The sequence below is a fragment of the Cenococcum geophilum genome (genome assembly GCF_001692895.1).
Source record: "Cenococcum geophilum 1.58 unplaced genomic scaffold K441scaffold_58, whole genome shotgun sequence".
Taxonomy (NCBI): domain Eukaryota; kingdom Fungi; phylum Ascomycota; class Dothideomycetes; order Gloniales; family Gloniaceae; genus Cenococcum; species Cenococcum geophilum.
The window spans coordinates 1012976-1034322 of NW_027137616.1; the positions used below are offsets into that span (position 1 = coordinate 1012976).

The window sequence follows — 21347 nt, forward strand, 5'->3', positions numbered from 1 at the left end:
CCCTAGACCGTATATTCTTTTTACTAACTGGGAAAATTTGGAGAGGTTCTAACAAGTAGCGTTTGGGAGTTCGAAGATGTGAAGGGATAAAGGCTTACCGGTCTCGATTGATCAGCTGTTGTTGAGTCGCCAAGACTGGTCATCTCCGCCAAGCTTACAATGAAGCCGTATAACGTTCATTCGCTTCTCTAGGGGAGCATCGCACCCTCAAACTTGGCAGCTGAACTTCATAATCCCAGCAACAGTCGCTATATCCGATCAGCAGATAAAGTGTCTACCTTGGCGGACCATCTTGTCATCACGATCGTGTTTTACCGGCTACTCCGACCCCGGAGGCAGCCCCATTGACCCTCTTCTCGCATGTGAGACCTGAAATCGTCTCCACCTGTTCGAAGGCAAAGGAAAGAAAAGGATCACGCTATTTTATTTTGCAATACTTGGCCCCCTTCGTTTTAGTTCTCAGCTTCGCTAGGAGGGCGGGGATGGTCTATAAATTGCCACGGCCGGAGACCTGGATTCCAGCAAGCAACCTTTATTCTTGCACAACTAAAATTGATATCCTCAAGACTTGGAAGCCAAATCAATTCTAAGGCTCATTCATCGTCCGAAACTTAGACCAGCAGCTCTAGCTTTAGGAAGTAAAACACTTATAGTGTAAGTCTTGAAGCGTTCTCTCCAGTGTCATCGATTCAAGTTTATCCATCCTTACCTAGTCATAACAGGTTTCACGGAGGCCGATCCCACCCGCTTCAAGGTTATTCCGAACCATACTATGGCTGCTCCTCTTCAGTATGAACAACTTGTGGGAAAGTATAACGGTGACTCATCTGCAAAAGTCCTGGACGCGGGCGAGAAGAAGCCCATCCAGGTCAGGCTTCTAGATGTCATGATCGACGACAAATACAAACCCCAGCTTCTCCGCGAGAATGGCCGGTTGAAAGTTGTCGTTGAAACTGATGCAAATGGCATCAATATCGACCACCCTTTCCCGAATCCTGAGGTCGTTCTCCTTAGCGCCGCACAGACCACTCAACGTGACACCACCGTTGAAGCAACAGCCTTTATCCCTCAGGGCGCCCCAACTAGTTTCCCGCCCTCAAAGGACGATTCCACCCAGGATAGCACCGGAAATAAACCCACCGTCATCTTTGGGCAGGACGATCGGGTTGTCTTCCACGACACTTCCTATCCCTGGCGCCTTTGTGGCAGGATCCAAACTGCTGTAATGAGTGGGTCTGGATGCATGGTTGGCCCCCGCCACGTCCTTACGGCAAGCCACTGCGTGAACTGGGCCGGGGACGGCAGCGCGGGGTGGATTAACTTTACGCCCGCGTACTACGACGGATCAGGACCGTGGGGCACGTTTGCGGTTACCACAGTCTACTCATACGTGAAGAATGTCGGCGAGCTCAGCGACGAGCAGACTGCATTTGATTATGTTGTTCTCGTGCTCGACAAACGTATCGGAGACACAATTGGCTGGGCAGGTAGACGTGTGTTTGACAAATCGTGGGTCAACACTGTGCAGTGGACCTTCATTGGATATCCCTTTGACCTCACCAAAGCCGAGCGGCCGACTTTTCAGGGCAAGGTCGTTGTTACCAGCAAGCAGGACTTTAGAACTGGCTCTGTGCTTGGTCACTTCAGTGATTACACTGCATGCATGGACGGCGGGCCGCTCTGGGGTACGTGGGCGGGTGAAAGCGGGCCGAGCGTTGTTGGGGTGGCTAGCACTAGGGAAGGGCCGCCGATTGCGGTTCCCAATGGATCGACAAATGAGGATAATGAATTTGGTGGGGGAGAGGCGTTGGTTAAGTTGATCACCGACGCGAGGACTGGTGCTCCCTAGTCGATGAAGGAGAATTTCGTGGTCATGTTTCTTGTGTTGTATCTGTCGGCTGCCTGACGTTACCTGATGCTTTCTGTTGTTGCCTGCACTGCTGCCTGTGGGCGGTCTAGCAGGTGCGTGTCTATAGTCAGTCTTTACCTCTGGGTTTACTCCCCGCGTATAAGCTTGATATACAACATCTCGATTTTGTCTTCAGCAAAGCTTAATTTTCAATTTGTGATTACGAAAAGCACCGCTACTTGCGTAGCTACTCTGGCGTCATTCGTACCGGAATTAAGGACGATGAAAGGAGGCCGAAGAGTTGGAGTTGCAAGTAATGGAGAGACGAAAGAGGGTGTTAGCATAAATAACCTTGCCATCAGGCATGGTAGTAAGTCTTTCAAGTCTTCCACCAACCTCGAATTTGAATTGAATTGCTTGGCGCTCCAATATCATCCAATTGAATTGACTCGGGCTAGTTCCGTAAGATTTGAAAGGCTTGGATTGTTAAGATAGTATATATAATCCCTATAAAACGACCCCCTTCCCCCTAGTAGGATGTTAAAGTAGGATGTCGTTTTATTACCCAAGATCAATCCTATTGATTTGATTGGCCAGAACAGCAAAGCGAAATTAGATTACTAGCTTAACACGGTTATATAAGGATCAAAAACACGAAGTATTAAGATCTTTATTAAATAATTTTGTAAAATCAAGTATATAACTACTACGAACATATTATTTAGCCCTCTGCTTGCGGGGGGTTATGGGGCAATAAATTAGGCGTCCTAACGGATTATAAATGATGTTAATAGGTAGTAGTAATGTAGAGTATAAGGGATATTATTGCGGTTACCTTGGGTTGCCCTTAGAATAACCCCCGGATACTCCTTAAATGGTCGCCGGTTACGTGCCGGAGGCACGTACCCGTAGTATAGTCTCCACAATCCTAGAGGCCTTACCTCCTTAAGGATTTATCTCTCTTACTAATCTATCCTATTCTATAATCGTGTCCTTATAGCCCCCTATCTATAAAGTCCCCTAATATTTAAATCCTTTCTACTTTATTTAGAAGGGCAGCTGGCTTAAGAACTAGATTATTTGTTTATATGGTTTATTTATAATTACTACCCTCCTTTAAAATTTCGTAATAACTTAAATAGAAACTCTATAGATACCTTATAGAAAGCTATCGCGCTAAGGCAGAAAGATCCCTTTAATAGTGAAAGATTACAATAATATAAACCTTTAGGTAAAATAGCTAAATAAGCTCTAATACCTAGATGCGCTAGGAGCTTAAAAACTCTTATATACCTACGGTTACCGCTAAGAAAAACATAGATACCCTCTATAATAGTTATAACGCTACTAGAAAGTAACTAGAACCCCTTCAGCCCTACCTAGGCTAATTAGAAGATTAAGCGCTAAAGGTAATTCTAAGATCTTCCCCTAAGCTAGAAATGTTAAAGAAATATATTAATATATTTAACTAGGGACCTAACTAAAACCCTCTTAAAAGACTACCGGCCTATAATTAGTATAGTAGCGGTATATAAACTGCTTACAAGCTAAGTAGGCCTACCCCTTTAGGTAATTAAATTTAACTACTAACTTAGGACCTAAGCCTTGTTAGGAAGCCTATACTAGCTATTAGTATTAATACTACCTCTATAGCTGGAGCTTCCCTAGGCCTAAGGTTAGAAAGTTAAGAGCCCTATACTAATATTCTTTTTAAAGAATATTAGGAAGCTACTATAAGACTCTTAGAAGCTATATAGAAAGGAGCTACTAATAAATATATTAAAAACCTTTAGGGGTAGGTCTAGATTTAGTAGAGCTTAATCTAGGCTAGATAAAATCTTTTATAACCTAGCTAAAGCTAAGGACCTTTTAGGGGCTATTTAGTACCTACTTAAGGAGGTATAAAAGACTTAGAGAGGTATTTACGTAGTAAATAAAAAAAGGATATAGGCTAGCTAGCTAAGGCCTTTAATAGTTTAGAACTTTACTATAGACCTAATACCTAATAGCTAGATAATTGGGTTTGTAAAATAGACAACTTCTTTAAAATGCTAATAATATAAAATAATACTAAAAAATGTATATAATGGATTATTAGTAAGATTAATAATTAATCCCTAAACTAAATTATACTTAATTAGCTTAATAAAGAGCAAATTAGTATATAGCTACAGCTGTAAACCTTCTTAAAGAAGTGGACTTAAGATTTATATATTATATAATACCATAATATAGAGCAATTCTGGAATGGTATATAGCTAGACCGCTAAAATTTCCGCTAGTTTATAAACTTTATAGAAACTCGTACTTAATAGATAGATTTAAAGCCCTGTAAAAATAAGGACGATAGCATTTATAAAAAGAAGAATATTAGATCTATTTTGTTACGGACGCTTTAAGTACAATGTTACGACTACTTGGGGAAGAGTTGGAAGAAGCTAGTTGGTTAATACAAGCACGGTTTAGGATAGAACCCGTAGAACCATATAACGAGGAATAGTAAGCAAGTCACATGATGGTTAAACGTATTAGCTGTGTTAAACGTAAGGAACGTCACGTCTAATATAGACAAGACGTATATTACGTATAAGAAGGATTTTATAGGAGTACGGTTATGTATTTAAGGACCCTTAGTCCCTACCTAAATAGTTCCTTCCTTATAGTAATTCTTAGAATACAATTGGAGTTAATCTATTAGGCAACCACTCCACTAGTTATTATTACGTTATTAACTTACTTGCAATACCTATATACCTAGCCTAATAACAAGCCCATTGTAGTTCCTGCTACAAGGCTCTATTACACAATTACTACCACGGTTACGGTTTTAATAAGTTAAATAATATGCCACTAAAAGCAGCTACCACTATAACGCCATTAACGGCGGCAATTACGTTAGGATTAGGTAACGACACTAGTATGGCAAATACTAACTCATAACAACCTATAATAGTAGGACAGTTATAAACAATAGTTAATCAGTTAATAGGAGATAATGTAGCACTCGAAAATAGGATTAATAGGATAGGAGTAGTAAAGGTTAAGTTACCATTAATTAAAAGATTCTTAGGAGAGAGATTAAAGCTTAAAGGATTCCTTACGCAAATATACTTTAAGGTTGCGCAGGAAGGAGTAAAGCTGGTAATAACTATAGATCAAGTAGCATATGCAGGATTATTCTTATTAGGAAGAGCACTTAAATGGTTTAAGCCTTACCTTATAGAGATATAAGTAAACAGAATAACAACAACGAACCAGGAAGTACGGTTTATGTTTTTAAGCTAGAATGGATTTGTAGAGTAACTTACATAAATGTTCGGGGACCTAAAACCAATAACTATAGTGGAAAGAAAGCTTTAGGACCTAACGTAACGGACTTTAACAATTAAGTATACGACATAATTTTAAACGCTAGCTATATAACTTAAGTGGAATAATAAGGCGCTTATGGCACAGTATAAATAGGGACTTAAGGCTAAAGTTTAGGACGTAATTATTCTAATAGAAGATACGGATACCCTAAGGGAATTAATAGATTAAGTAATTAAGATTAATAATAGGATCTTCTAAAGGGAATAGGCTAAGAGAGGCCAGGATAGAGTTCTATAGTTGTATAAGACGTAAAGTACGCAACAACTAAAGCCAAGTTAGAAACTATGGTATAGCGTAGAGCTAATAGACCTAAGTGGTACTAAAGAAGCCTATAAGAGATGGAGTAAGAAACTATAAAAATCTAGAGGTTAAGGATCTAGTAATTATAGGACTAAGGAGCAGAGGCTAAACCAGGGATCTTAATAGTAGAAGACGTTTAGGCGGACTTTATAATAAAGTTAATGGTTTAAAGACGGAGCTTATATAAATTACGGAAAATAGGGTTACTTTATAAGGGATTATAAAGATAGTCAGAGTTACTATGTAATAAAGGGAACTAGACTAGTAGTATATAATATATACATATAGAGGGACGATAATGCGCTGTGAGGAACAAAAGAATATTTAATTAGAAGTTTTGCGTTTTGTTATAATAACGCATGCCAAATTTATAAAGACGCTAAGTATGGTGTAAGCTATTAGCTATAAGAGCTAGAGTTAAAAGGACTTAGAGGAACTAAAGAGTTAGATAAAGAATAAGATTAACTCTACGAGCTAGATTAAGATGTTACAGTAATATATAGACAAAGATTAGCAATAATAATAATAGAGTTGGAGTACTTATTAATTAATAGCAATAAGGATAGTAAAGGAACTAACTAAGGGTATTTAAACCTTAATAATGTAATAGAAGTAGAGACTAAGACCGCCATAGAGTAAAGTTTAGTAACGGGTATTATAACACCGTTGGATACGGCATCCATCGCTTTATAAGACGGAAGGAGTAATATCTAAAGACGATTAAGTAAGTAGACGACTGCTAGTGCTAGCTTACCACTTAATAAAGGCAAAAGGCTAAAGGCTTAAGATTCTTAAGACAAAATAAAAGATAACTAAGATTCTTAAGACGAGATAAGGTAAGCTTAAAGACCTATAACGGATAGAAACCGATAGAGTAAAGTAGTAGCTTAGTTTAAGGATATATAAATAAGCTTAGGATAAGAATTCCTAACGGCATAAGATTTTTAAGATAAGATGAGTGAGATCTAGGACTCTTAAGAAGAGATAAGGACATTAGTTAAGCCTAGTTGGACTAAGGTAGGGGCTAAGCTTAAGTTAAAAGCAAGCTTAGGATTAAAGAATCTAAGGGGTTAAGAATTTAGAGTATAAATTAAGACACCTATAAGTAAGAGGTAAGAGGCTTCTTTATAGATTAGAGAATCTGTAGCGCAAATAGCAATTAGACTAGGAGACAGATATATAGACCTAGAGGACTTACTAGGGGAATATAGTGTTCAGCCTAAAGATCGAAAAGTTAATATTATGATTAAGAAGCACGAAGACTTTAAGGATCTACTTGTAAGACGCGACGTAAAGGAAACCATAGAGGAATTTAGGGCAAGAATTACCTTATAGCAAGAATAGAAACTAGATAAGAGATCTAGTATATTAGGACGTATAAAGGATAGAGCGCTAGTATAAAAAGTCACTAATAGGCCTAGAATAGGCATACTAAGAGCTAAGTGGCTTACTGAACTGGAATAAGAAGAGGATTTAGGGATTCCTACTAGGTTCGAAGAATAATATACTAAAGGCTATTATGACGTAGTAATAAAGAGATATTTTCTTATAGACGAGCCGTATATACTTAAGCAGCTATACTAAAAGTGGTATAGACAACGATATAATAATAAGTAGGAAGATTTCTATATATAGTTAGACGAAAAAGTTGTTTAAGACCACCTAATTATAGAGAAGGCTATAACTTATATTAAGGGGGCCTTAATTATAATATTAAAAGATTTAGAGGAGTAATTAGAGGACTAGAGAACTAAAAAATAAATCTTAGTACCTATAAACGAAGTTGTGACGCTTAGATTAATATAAGAAAGGTTTAAACTTAAGGATAAAGACGAGCCAAGAGTTAACCTAAAATACTAAGTATATTATATACTATTGTGGATAGTATACGTGGATAATATATATAACATATATAGAGCACCAAAGGATAAAAATTGAAAGTATCTAATAAGGATATATTAGATAACGGATAAGGTAAAGTATTAAAACGCTAAATATATGTATAGTTGGTACCTAGTAGAAGTTTAAGAATAAGGGGACTTAATACTTTAACCAGGAAGATTCCTTATGGAAGAATACCTAGATAGATAATAATGGTGGGAATATCTAGAGAATACCTATCTATGGTATATTAAAGATAAAAAGCGAACTAAGTATTGGCCTAAGTTAAATTAAGTATAAATAGGATCTAGTAGCTAGTAGTTGGGAAAAGTAGAGGCCTATAGGACTAGAGGGAGCCAGTAGTAGANCCTTAGACCCTTAAAGGAATTTAAGGATAATACCTGAATTTATAAATTAAGTAGTAAGATTAACAGTTTGAGGTATTAATAGATAGTAGAGTAATAAGGAACTATATCTCGCTAGTAGTAGTTAAAAAAATAGGATTACTATATAGGTAAAAGGAATATCCTTACCTATTAGTAATAATTTTAGGAGATCTAATAGCCTATAAAGGAGGTATTATTAATCTTAAAACAGGACCTATTTAGTTAACTATTAAAAGAAGACTAGTTGAGATGTCTTTTAATATATTACTATTAGGGAATAATAAGGCAGTATTAGGAATGCCTTAGTTATAGGAATATAATCTAAAGATTAATTAGGTTATAGGTTAGGTTGATATTAGAGATACTTAACGCCGTAAGATATAATAATAAGCTAAGTTGGTATGGTACTAAGTAGGAGCGACCTATAAAGAAACGGAAAAAGGGCTAAGCTATGTACTAAAAAGATACTATAAGTATAGTAAGAAACTATAGTCACCTAAGAGTAAAAAGCTGTTAGAGTATATAGTATAGGACTATAAGATAGAATTGAAACTAGGAATAAGTTTAAGGTTCTTTCTAATCTATAAGCTTACTAAAGAAGAAGGTAGAGCATTAAAAGAGTTTATCTAAGAAAACTTATAAAAGGGATATATTAGACTATTGCAGTTATTAGCGGGTTATCTAGTACTATTTATACTAAAAAAGAATAGCAAACTAAGGCTGTATATTAACTATAGATAGTTAAATAGCATTACCAGAAAGGATAGGTATCTTTTACCCTTAATTAGCAAAATCTAAGATAGGATAGGTAATACGCAAATCTTTATAAAGATAGATCTAAGATAGGTATACTATTAAATTAGGATTAAGGAAGGCAATAAATAGAAGGCAGCCTTTAAATTAAAGGAAGGACTATATAAACTATTAGTTATGTAATTCGGGCTTATAAACGCACTAGTAACGTTCTAGAAGCATATTAATAATATATTAGGAGAATATTTAGATGAATTTGTTATAGTATACCTTAACGACATTATTATCTACTTAATAAACGAGGAAGAATATAGAGAATACGTTAAATGGGTTTTAAAGAGACTATAAGAGGAATAAATGCTAGTAGTAATTAAGAAATGCGAGTTCTTTACTAGGAAGACTAATTTTGTTAGATTTATTATTAAACTAGGCTAACTTAGTATAGATCTAAAGAAGATTAAGGCTATAGTAAATTGGTAGGAACTAGAGAACATTACACAGTTAAAATCGTTCCTAGGGTTTTATAATTACTGCAGAAGGTTTATAGCATAATAGTTAAAGGATATTAAACTATTTATATAATTAACAAAGAAAGAAGAACTATAGGTATAGGGAGAGGAATAGCAAGAACTCTTTAAAAAAGTTAAAGAGTTGTTTACCTAGGAGCTAGTTCTTAAGATCTACCAACTAGGACTAGAGATAGTTGTAGAAATAGATATATTAGACTTTATACTAGGAGTATACTTTATATAAAAGTATCTAGATGGATGGTATCTAGTGGTATACTATAGTCAAAAAATAATACTACTAGAGTTAAACTATGACATTTATAATAAGGAGTTGTTAGGTATAGTTATAGCATTAAAGAAATAGAGAGCATTCTTGTAAGGCATAGAAAAACCATTTATAGTTAAAACGGATTATAAGAACCTAATAGGATTCCTAACAATAAAGGAACTTAACTAAAAATAGGTTAGATGGGCAGAGATGCTTATAGAATACTATTTTAAGATTTAGTATACTAAGGGTATAAATAATACGCGAGCTAATGCGTTAAGTTAAAAAGCTGAACTATAAAATAATAATAAGCTATTAGGGGCTTTACTACAAAAAGATATAGACGGATTAATTAGGTATAATTATCCAAAAATTATAGTAACTTAAAAGAATAAGTTAGAGAAAGTTTATAAGATATTAGAAAGCTTTTAGGTATAAAGGATTCTAAATATATAACTAGAAGATCTACAGGCGGATATATATAAAAATTAAGAGGTAAAGTATATCCCAAGAAGCATAGCAGAGCAGTTTATAGAGGACTTCTATAAGGGACTAACTTAAGGATATAACGGAGCTATAGGCTTAGTGTTAAGACTCTAGAAGGAATATATCATTAACGGAATCTAGAAAATAGCTAAAAGGGTTACTAGAGAGTGTCTAGATTGCTAAAGGAACAAATTAATAAGGTATAAGCTATATAGAGAGCTACAACCTATTAAAATACCAGAGAGACTATAGGAGGTTATATTATAGGACTTTGTTGTTAAGTTACCAAAGTTAAGAGATCCTATTACTAGATAAGATTATAACGTAATCTTAGTAATAGTAGACAAGCTTATAAAGTGGGGATACTTTATAGCCTATATAGAAGAAATCTTAGCGGAAGATGTCGCTAGAGTCTATATTAAAGAAGTGTTCGTAAGATATAGAGCACTAAGTAAAATTATATTAGATAGGGATCTAAGATTTATAGTAGCATTTTAGAAAGTATTCTTGGCGGAACAAGAAGTTTAAGCAGTAACTTCTATCGCATATTATCTATAGACAGACGGTTAAACGGAAAGATTAAATTAGACACTAGAGCAGTATCTAAGGCACTATATTAATCACGTACAGAATAATTAGGTATCGCTATTACTAGTTATATAATTTATATATAATACAACACTATAAGAAGGAATAGGTATATTACTATTTAAGGCGAATTACGGATACGAGCTAAGAACATTATTATTGCTACATTAAGTAAAGAAAATAAGTAGTAAAGCTAAGTAAAGAATAGAGACTTTAATAAATCTTTATACAAACCTTATAGAAATAGCTAAGGTGGTATAGCAAAAAATAAAAAAGTACTACGATGCTAAGAGATCTGAGGGACTAGATCTTAAGGAGGGGGATAAAGTATAGCTACTATATAAAAATTTCAAGAGTTAACAACTAAGTAAGAAGTTGGACTACGTTAGACTAGGACCTTTTAAAATTACATAAAGAATTTTATTAATTATATTTAAGCTAAACCTACTAGCCAAAATAAAGATCTACCCTATACAGTATATTGCAATGCTAGAGCTAGTATATAGAAATATTAAGCTATTAATCTACAAGGCAGACACGTATAGAGGACAAGAAGAAGACAAATGGTAAGTTTTAAAGATTATTAGCTATAAGGACGTAGACGATAAAATATAGTATAAGGTTAAGTGGATAGGCTATACTAAGACTACCTAGGAGCTACTAGAGAATTTAAAGAACGCTATAGGAAAGGTATAAGAGTATTAGAAGAAAATAGGTTAGGTAATATTAATAAAGAAGAATTATTAAAGAACGAGTTACCTAAAGGGGACCTAGGAAGAGCGACTGCTAAATTACTTAGAGTTGTTTCCTGCACTATAGAAGGAGAGTTAGTTCTTTCGTTACCTAGTTCCTAAAGACCTTACTAAATAAGCTTCTACTCTTTTAAACGAACTTTCTTATAGATATGTTCTAAACGCTAAAGATAAGCGTAAGCTAGACGCTAAGCTTTAAGGATACGTGCGGACTCTTCTAAGGCATGTTAAACCTCAAGCAGCGCAGAAGCTAGCTTACTATTAAGCTTTATAGTAGCAGATTAAATATAAAACCCTATAATAAATTATTTAGGGAACTTAAAGACTATTAAGAGTAATGGGACGCGTATACTTAATATTAGATATAGAATGAACGTTATATAATAAACACATATTGGCGCGAGTGCATTTAGAATAAGAGGAAGGTTGGCAATCGCAATATAATTTAACCCCTCTTTCGCACAACAAGAGTAAGGAATCGCTATTACTTTACCTAGCAATAGTATTAAAGAGACGGTATAAAGGCAACGCTTAACCCAGGAGAGAGAAGAAATTGCTTTAGGCATTATAAGTAATAATATTAACTAAATTAATTAGACGGATATTACACCTCTAGTAAATAACTTAGAGATACTAGGTATCTTTAAGGACAAAAATAATAATAATTCTTCTTTGATTAACGTCTAATATAGATACTATCTAGCCCTACGCAGACTACTCCGTACACAAGGGAAAAGTAATATTAATGGGAAAAAACCCTTGCTGCTAGGGGGAGGAAAAACCCTATGAGCCACCTTAGTAGGATAAAAAACCCCAATTTACCATATCCGTCTATAGCGGCAGCCCTATAGGCCTACGGCTACATCCTATCCTCCTTAGATGTTTAAACTCCTTAAGAACTACTGCTTCCTTCTCTAGCTTATCCAAGCTAGGGTTTACTACGTCCCAGCTAGGCCTTGCCAATTAATTACTATATTATTGTTATTTCCTATATCTTGGCCATCCCCTATATACTATCTCTTGTTTAACCATTGCTATATACGCCATACCTTCCCCCCCCTAGGGCCTATTAAAGGCGTAAGGGGGATTTATCCGTTCTACTATCCTAACACTAAAAGCCGAAAGTGGGATGTATGTACCTGGGTATCTTTTATACCTAGGCCCCAGTCACTAGGCCCTCTCTAGGGGCACCACTCCGTTAAGAGGAGATAAGGAAAACCATACGGGGTTGTATCCGGCTGTTGCTTTAGTAGTATTACGGCAGTACGGCGAGTGACCGCATACTCCGCGGGCGATCGCCCTAGGGGTTAGGAGGGGCCGTATATTTGCTCGTTTATTTACTCATTTACGTTCGCTCATTTATTAATATAAGAGGTCGTTAATGCTTTCTATTAGGGGTCGGGGGATGCTATTGAATACTGTACATCCATGTTAGATTGTACAGGTGCCCTGGATAGGAGAACAGTAGTGGTCGTCGTATTGTAGAGGGCCAATAGTAGTGGTTTTCAAGATCTCACTATCCGAAAACCTTTCACCACCGCCCTTAACGCCCACAACCACCACTAGGTCCTGTCCGCACGCTATACAACGTCTCTACGTTAGCTCTGAATCTAAACTTCGAAGACTAGGTTCGTAGCCGTCACCACGTACAGGTGCAGAGTCCGTTTTCGACGGCCTAAGGACAAAAATAAAGAGGAGGGAGATGGTGTTATAGACGCTTTAAGTATAATATTATAACTACTTAGGAAAGAGTTGGAAGAAGCTAGTTAGTTAATATAAGCACGGTTTAGGATAGAACCCGTGGAACTATATAATAAGGAATAGTAAGTAAGTTACATAATAGTTAAACATATTAGCTATATTAAACATAAGGAACGTCACGTCTAATATAGATAAGACGTATATCACGTATAAGAAGGATTTTATAGGAGTACGGTTGTGTATTTAAGGACCCTTAGTCCCTACCTAGATAGTTCCTTCCTTATAGTGATTCTTAGAATATAATTGGAGTTAATCTATTAGGCAACCACTCCACCAGTTATTATTACGTTGTTGACTTACTTGCAATACCTATATACCTAGCTCAATAACAAGCCTATCATAGTTCCTGCTATAAGGCTTCGTTATATATTTAGGCTAGAATTAAGCTAGTAATTTATAATAAAATAAAGCGCGTAGAAGCCCTATTGCGGATTACTATATATACGGATTTTAAATAAATAGTTCTAAACGCTAAAAATATAGTAAAGAACTAGACCTCTTTTAATAAAAAGCTAGGGGGTAACTAAAAGTATAGGTACTTTAATAGTAATATAGGGCAGACCTAATCTTTAAAAAAGCCATTCTTAAAGAGAACTTTAAAATAGTTAAAGTTAGGGACCTTAAGTAATAGAAAAGACTCCTAGGGGTAACCTAATACCTATTTAGCACCCTTATAGGAACACTCTAAGAAGCTAAAAGGAAATTTCCCTAAAGGTAAATCTTATTAAAAGAATAAGCAGGGCGACAAATGTACTAATAATTTAAAAAAAAAAAAGCCTTAGTTGCGGACCTTTTCTAGCTATAACTAGGGCAAGATATAGAAGGAGAGACTTTCTATATTGCTGTTAAGCTGGAAACGGTACTCCCTATAGGTAAAGTATAATGGTTCTAAGTACTATATAATAGCGGCACCGAAATCAATCTTATATAATATAATTTAGTAAAAGAGTATAAATTTATCCTATTATTAAGGCGGTAGAAACCTATTATAGGCTTTCTAGATAAGTATTGGATTAAACTATATAGTGCCTATAAGCTTATAGTATTAGTGGCTAATATATATAACCGCATTAAGGTAGTTAGCCCATAACCCTTCTAGGCGGCTAACTTTATAGGTTATAACCTTATCCTTAAATACCCTTAGCTTATAAAAGTAAAATTTAAAATACGCTTTAAAATAAAAGCCTTTAAATAGTAGAATAATAAAGAATTAAAATGGTGTATATTACTAATAAGCCTAAAAAACATCCTAGAAGATATAGCTTTAGGTAAAATAGTATATACTTTATACCTAAAAGAATGTTATAGAACCCTACCGCAGGGGCCTCTATAGGAGAGCCCCGTGCTTTTACGTACACCTCGCGTATAGCTTATGTCAGCTACGCGTAGGTATATCATCTCCTTACGCCCTTAGCCCTTACAATCGATCGCGTAACGTCTTGTAAACTCCTCAAATATATACACTTTGTAGTTACTGCCCACGTCCTATAACATTACGTTACGCCTTTTTTACCACCGACGCTTAGCCTACAACTAATTCTACGTCTCTATAAAACTGCAGGCGCTACTAAAAGTAGCGTATCTATAAATTACCTTACTTTATACTTCTAAGGAACCTATAATAGTAAAATTATATTCCTTACTAGCTACTATATTAAACCTAAAGAATAATCCAATACCTATATTTAACCTATAACGCCAATTAATCCTAAAAGAATTTAACTTATTAGCCCTAGCCTTAACCCCTAAGGAGACGGACACTAATAATATCTTATCTTTTATTAACTATATAACTACAGATAAGTAAATAAAGGGGCTACTACCTATTAAAATTAAAATATAAGATGCCAAGATGTTTGCAAAAATGGTAGTACGAGACCCTAATAAATACTACCGCCTTTTATAGAACTACTACCTAAAGCTTATACGAGCCGAGATGCGTACTACCTAAGATCGCAATATTATCTAAGACCTATAAGCTTATAAGGCGCTTGCTAATAACATATATTAAGAAACTAAAGACAACCTCTATGTGTCTAAACGCGACGTCTAATAGTTAAAGAAGGCTAAAATTGTACTAATTGCTATAGTCACTAAAAGAGAAGGCATAATTAAATACCTATAATCTTAGCTTAATAAGTATATTTATAATAACGCTAAATACCTCTTTACTATATATAACGCTACCTAAGTCTTTATACCCCCGGTAACTTTACCTACTTAATACTTAATAAAGGGCTAGCGCTAAGCAGCTTTACCTAATAGAAACCCCTACTAAAGTAGCGATAATAAAAGCTATAATAATCGAACCTAAATTACTACTATAGGGTCTAATATACGCTACCTTAATCCCCTAGTCTTTTAGGGAAACTACAAGAAATATAGCTACTAGAAGATATAAATCCGCAAGAAACTAACTTAAAGCGCCTACCTTTTTCTTACAGAAGATACTAAGATTGGCTACATTATTAGGCGAATAAAGGGTATACTATTTAATAGACTCTTCGCCTAATAGGAGACTAATAGCCCCTAAAAGTAGTAATCCTACTAAGAAATCCTTAATAATCTTAACCTAATATACCGTAACTATAACCTACTAGCTACCAACTAAGCTAAACTATATACCTTAAAGATAAGCCCTACTATAACGGAACCTTATAGCAAGAACTACGATGGGCTCATTATTGGGCTAGGTGTGTAGGAAATGTAAGTACAAAAGTCAAGAACGTAATAACAACTGGTGGAGTGGTTGCCCAACAGATTAACTCCAATTATATTCTAAGAATCACTACAAAGAAGGAACTATCTAGGTAGGGACTAAGGGTCCTTAAATACATAACCGTACTCTTATAAAATCCTTCTTATATATAATATACGTCTTATATATAAGGTACGTAAGTTCCTCTTATTCCTTTTATTTAATATATAGCATATTATATAACCTTAATTACCATTCCTCGTTATATAGTTCTATCGGCTCCATCTTAAACCGTGCCTAAATTAACCAACTAGCTTCTTCCGTTTCTTCTCCAAGTAGTTATAATATTATACTTAAAGCGTCCGTAACACCATCTCCCTCCTCTTTATCTTTATCCTTAAAGATTTAAAACATCTCTAAGTTATTTACTAAAGGTATAATATCTATCTAATTAATTTAGTTAATATTATTACTTATTATACCTAAAGCAATTTCTTCTTTATACGCCCAACGTCGTACCCACACTATTGCTGCAATATTATCTCTTAGTAAGATTATACCGTCTCCATATTCTCATTATTTAAAAGAGGGGTTAGTTTATATTATATTGGCAAACCCATCTTTATAACAACTGTCCTCTTATTTAAAGTATACTAAAGCAAATATTTATTTATCCTATAACATTTACTTTACTTCTAATGCTAAATATACACAACCTATTACTCTTAATAGTCGTCTAGTTCCCTAATTAATTTATCTTAGAGTCTTATATTTAATCTACTACTACGCGGCTAGATAGTAAACTATCGCAAGCCCTTACTAAGTTGGAACGTTCCCGTAACGCGGAACAGAAGGCCCTAAATACTTAAATTACAGCATCTACTCATCTACTTCGTCTTAAGAAGGTTCGTAAGAAGGTTTATTTTAAGGAGTAGAAACTTATAGAATAAGGTCTATAGGAACTAGGTAATAAAAGAATAGATTCTCCTCTAATAGAGAAAGAAATAGATCTAAGTAGTTCGGTAACTGCTCTTTTTAAATCCCCCTTAGGTAACTTATTCTTTAGCAATTCTTCTTTATTAATACTGCCTAACCTAATCTCTTCTAATACTCCTATACCTTTCCTATAGCGTTCTTTAAATTCTCTAATAGCTTCTAAGTAGTCTTAGTATAGCCTATCTACTTAACCTTATACTATATTTTATCGTTAATATCCTTATAATTAACAATCTTTAAAACTTACTATTTATCTTCTTCTTATCCTTTATACGTGTCTACTTTATAAACTAATGGCTTAATATTCCTATATACTAGCTCTAGCATTATAATATACTATATAGGGTAGATCTTTATTTTAGCTAGTAGGTTTAACTTAAANNTAACNAGTAAAATCCTNTANNTAATTTTAAAAGGTCCTAGTCTAATANAGTNTAANTTNTTACTTAGTCATTAACTCTTAAAATTTTTATATAGTAGCTATACTTTATCTCCCTCCTTAAGATCTAGTCCCTTAGATCTCTTAGCATTATAGTACCTTTTTATTCTCTACTATACTACCTTAGCTGTCTCTATAAGGTCTATATAAAGATTTATTAAATTCTTTATTCTTTCTTTAGCTATACTACTCGTTTTCTTCACTTACTATAGTAACAACAATATTCTTGGCTTATATCTATAATTTACCTTAAATAGTAATATATCTATTCCTTCTTAAGGTGTTATATTATACGTAAACTATATAACTAGTAATAGCAATACCCAATTATTCTATATATAATTAATATAATGCCTTAAATATTATTCTAGTGTCTAGTTTAATCTTTCTATTTAACCGTCTATTTATAAATAATATACAGTAAAAGTTACTACTTAAACTCCTTACTCCGCTAAGAACACTTCCCAGAATACTGTTATAAATCTTAAATCTCTATCTAATATAATCTTACTTAATACTCTATATCTTATAAACACTTCTTTAATATAGATTCTAGCGACATCTTCTACTAAAATTTCTTCTATATATACTATAAAGTATCCCCACTTTATAAGCTTATCTACTATTACTAAAATTATATTATAATCTTATCTAGTAATAGGGTCCTTTAATTTTAGCAACTTAATAATAAAGTCCTATAATATAACCTCCCATAGTCTCTCTAGTATTTCAATAGGTTATAGCCCTCTATATAGCTTATACCTTATTAGTTTATTCCTTTAGCAATCTAAATATTCCTTTATAACTTTTCTAGCTATTCTCTAGATTCTATTAATAATATATTCCTCCTAGAGTCTTAACACTAAGCCTATAGCCCCATTATATCCTTAAGTTAGTCCCTTATAGAAGTCTTCTATAAACTACTCTACTATACTTCTTAAGATATACTTTACTTCTTAATTTTTATATATATTCGTTTATAGATCTTCTAGCTATACTTTTAGAATTCTTTATACCTAAAAGCTTTCTAGTATTTTATAGACTTTCTCTAGTTTATTATCTTTTTAAGTTACTATAATTTTTAGATAATTATACCTAATTAATCCATCTATATCTTTCCGCAATAAAGCCCCTAATAGCTTTTCCTTATTTTATAGTTTAGCTTTACAGCTCAAAGCATCTACCCGCATATTATCTATACCTTTAATATACTAAATCTTAAAATAGTATTCCGTAAGTATCTCTACCCATTTAACCTATCTTTAGTTAAATTCCTTTATTATTAGGAATCCTATTAGGTTCTTATAATCCGTCTTAACTATAAATAGTTTCTCTATACCTTATAAGAATGCTCTCTATTTCTTTAATACTGCAACTATACCTAATAACTCCTTATTATAGATATTATAGTTTAGCTCTAGTAGTATTATCTTCCAACTATAGTATGCTACTAGGTGCTATCTATTTTAATACCTTTATATAAAGCATGCCCCTAGTATATAATCTAATATATTTATCTTTATAACCGTCTTTAGTCCTAGTTAATAGATTTTAAGAACTAGCTCCTAGGTAAACAACTCTTTAACTTTCTTAAAGAGTTCTCTTTACTCCTCTCCCTATACCCATAGTTCTCCTTTCTTTATTAACTATATAAATAGCTTAATATCCTTTAACCACTGCGCTATAAACCTTCTATAGTAATTACAAAACCCTAGGAATAATCTTAACTATATAACATTCTCTAGTTCCTACCAATTTACTATAGCCTTAATCTTTTTTAAATCTATACTAAGTTGGCCTAGTTTAATAATAAATCTAATAAAATTGGTCTTCCTAATAACGAACTCGCATTTTTTAATTGCTACTAGCATCTATTCTTTCTATAGTCTCTTTAAAACCCATTTAACATATTCCCTATATTCTTCCTTAGTTATTAAGTAGATAATGATATTATTAAGATATACCATAACAAATTCATCCAAGTATTCTTCTAATACATTATTAATACATTTCTAGAACATTACTAGTGCGTTTATAAACCTAAATTATATAACTAATAGTTTATATAGTCCTTCCTTTAACCTAAAGGCTACCTTTTATTCGTTACCTTCCTTAATCCTAATCTAATAGTACGCCTATCTTAGATCTATTTTTATAAAGATTTACGCATTACCTATCCTATCTTAAATTTCGCTAATTAAGGGTAAAAGATACCTATCCTTCCTAGTAATGCTATTTAACTATCTATAGTTAATACACAGCCTTAGTTTACCATTTTTCTTTAGTACAAATAATACTAAATAACCTACTAATAATTGCAATAGTCTAATATATCCCTTTTGTAGATTTTCCTAAATAAACTCTTTTAGCGCTCTATCTTCTTCTTTAGTAAGCTTATAAATTAGAAAAAACTTTAGACTTATTCCTAGTTCTAATTCTATTTTATAGTCCCATACTATATATTCTAATAGCTTTTTACTTTCCGGTAACTATAGTTTTTTACTATACTTATAGTATTTCTTTAGTATATAACTTAGTCCTTTTTCTATTTCTTTATAGGTTGCTCCTATTTAGTACCATACTAATTTAGCTTATTATTACATCTTATGGTGTTAAGTATCTCTAATATTAACCTAACCTATAATCTAATTAATCCTTAAATTATATTCCTATAACTAAGGTATACCTAATACTGCCTTATCCCGTCCCAATAGTAGGATATTAAAAGACATCTTAATTTATCTTCCTTTAATAGTTATCTAAATAGGTCCTATTTTAAGATTAATAATCCCTCCTCTATAGGTTATTGGATCCCCTAAAATCGTAACTAATAAGTAAAGTTACTCCTTTTATCTATAAGGTAGTCCTATTCTTTTAACTACTACTAATAAAATATAGTTTCGCGTTACTCCACTATCTATTAGCGCTTTAAACTGCTAATCTTACTAATTAATTTATAAATTTAGGTATTATCCTTAAATTCCTTTAAGGGTCTAAGGCTCTACTACTAGCTCCCTTTAGTTCTATAGGCCTTTACTTTTCCTAACTATTAGCTACTTAATCCTAGTGCACTTAGCTTACTCTTTAGCCAATACCTAGTTCGCTTTTTATCTTTAATATACCATAAATATATATTTTCTAGGCATTCCCACTACTATTATCCGTCTAAGCATTCTTCTATAAAAAATCTTCCTAGTTAAAGTACTACGCTTCCTTCCTCTTAGACCTCTACTGGATACTATTTATACATATATTTAGTATTCCTATACTATTACTCGTCTATTATCTAGTACATTCTTATAAGGTATTTCCAATTCTTTTCCTTTAGATTCTTATATATTTTATATATATTATCTATACACACAATCTATAATAACGTGTAGTATACTAGGTGCTTTAGGTTAACTCTTAGCTCATCTTTATCCCTAAGTTTAAACCTTTATTATACTAATCTAAACGTTATAACCTTATTTATAGGTACTAAGATACATCTTTTACTTCTCTAGTCCTCTAAACATTCCTCTAAATCCTTTAATATTATAATTAAGGCTCCTTTAATATACATTATAGCCTTTTCTATAATTAGGTAGTCCTAAATAACTTTTTTATCCAACTATATATAAAAATCTTCCCACTTATTATTATGCCTTTGCCTATACTACTTTTAGTATAGCTACTAGAGTATATACGGTCTATCCATAAGGAAGTATCTTCTTATTACTATATTATAACAGCCCTTTATATATCATTCTTCAAACCTAGTTAAAATCCCTAAATCCTCTTTACTTTCCAGTTTAATAAGCCACTTAGCTCTTAATATACCTACTCTCAGCCTATTAGTAATTCTTTATACTAGTACTCTGTCCTTTATACATCCCAATATACTAGATCTTTTATCTAGTTTCTATTCTTACTATATAATAATTCTTTACCTAAACTCTTCTATAGTTTCTTTTAGTTTACACCTTATACTCTAATCCTTAAAGTTATCTTACTTCTTAATCCTAGTATTAAACTTTTAATCTTTAGGCTAAACACTACATTCCCCTAGTAAGTCTTTTAGGTCTATATATCTATCTTCTAGTCTAACTACCGTTTATATTACAGATTCTCTAATCTATAAAGAAGCTCCTTACCTCTTATCTATAGATGCCCTTATTTATACTCCAAAATCTTAATCCCTTAAATTCTTTAATCCTAAGCTTACTTCTAACTTAAGCTTAGCTCCCACCTTAGTCCAACTAGGCGTCTATAGTATTCTTATCTTATCTTAAAAGTCTTAAATCTCACTTATCTTATCTTAAAAGTC

The 21347-nt window shown here is 33.3% G+C and overlaps 1 protein-coding gene across 1 annotated transcript; it reads left to right on the forward strand.

Moving 5' to 3' along the window:
- Nucleotides 1-320: 320 nt before the first annotated feature.
- Nucleotides 321-2051, forward strand: K441DRAFT_645327 (uncharacterized protein). Its single transcript, XM_067646792.1, has 2 exons — nt 321-654; nt 723-2051. The coding sequence occupies exon 2, from the start codon at nt 773-775 to the stop codon at nt 1847-1849; it is 1077 nt and encodes a 358-aa protein (XP_067498797.1). The 5' UTR covers nt 321-654; nt 723-772; the 3' UTR covers nt 1850-2051.
- The last annotated feature ends 19296 nt before the right edge of the window (nt 2052-21347 follow it).

Coding starts and splice junctions, on each gene's coding strand:
- K441DRAFT_645327 (XM_067646792.1), top strand. CDS start 773: ATGGCTGCTCCTCTTCAGTATGAACAACTTGTGGGAAAGTATAACGGT.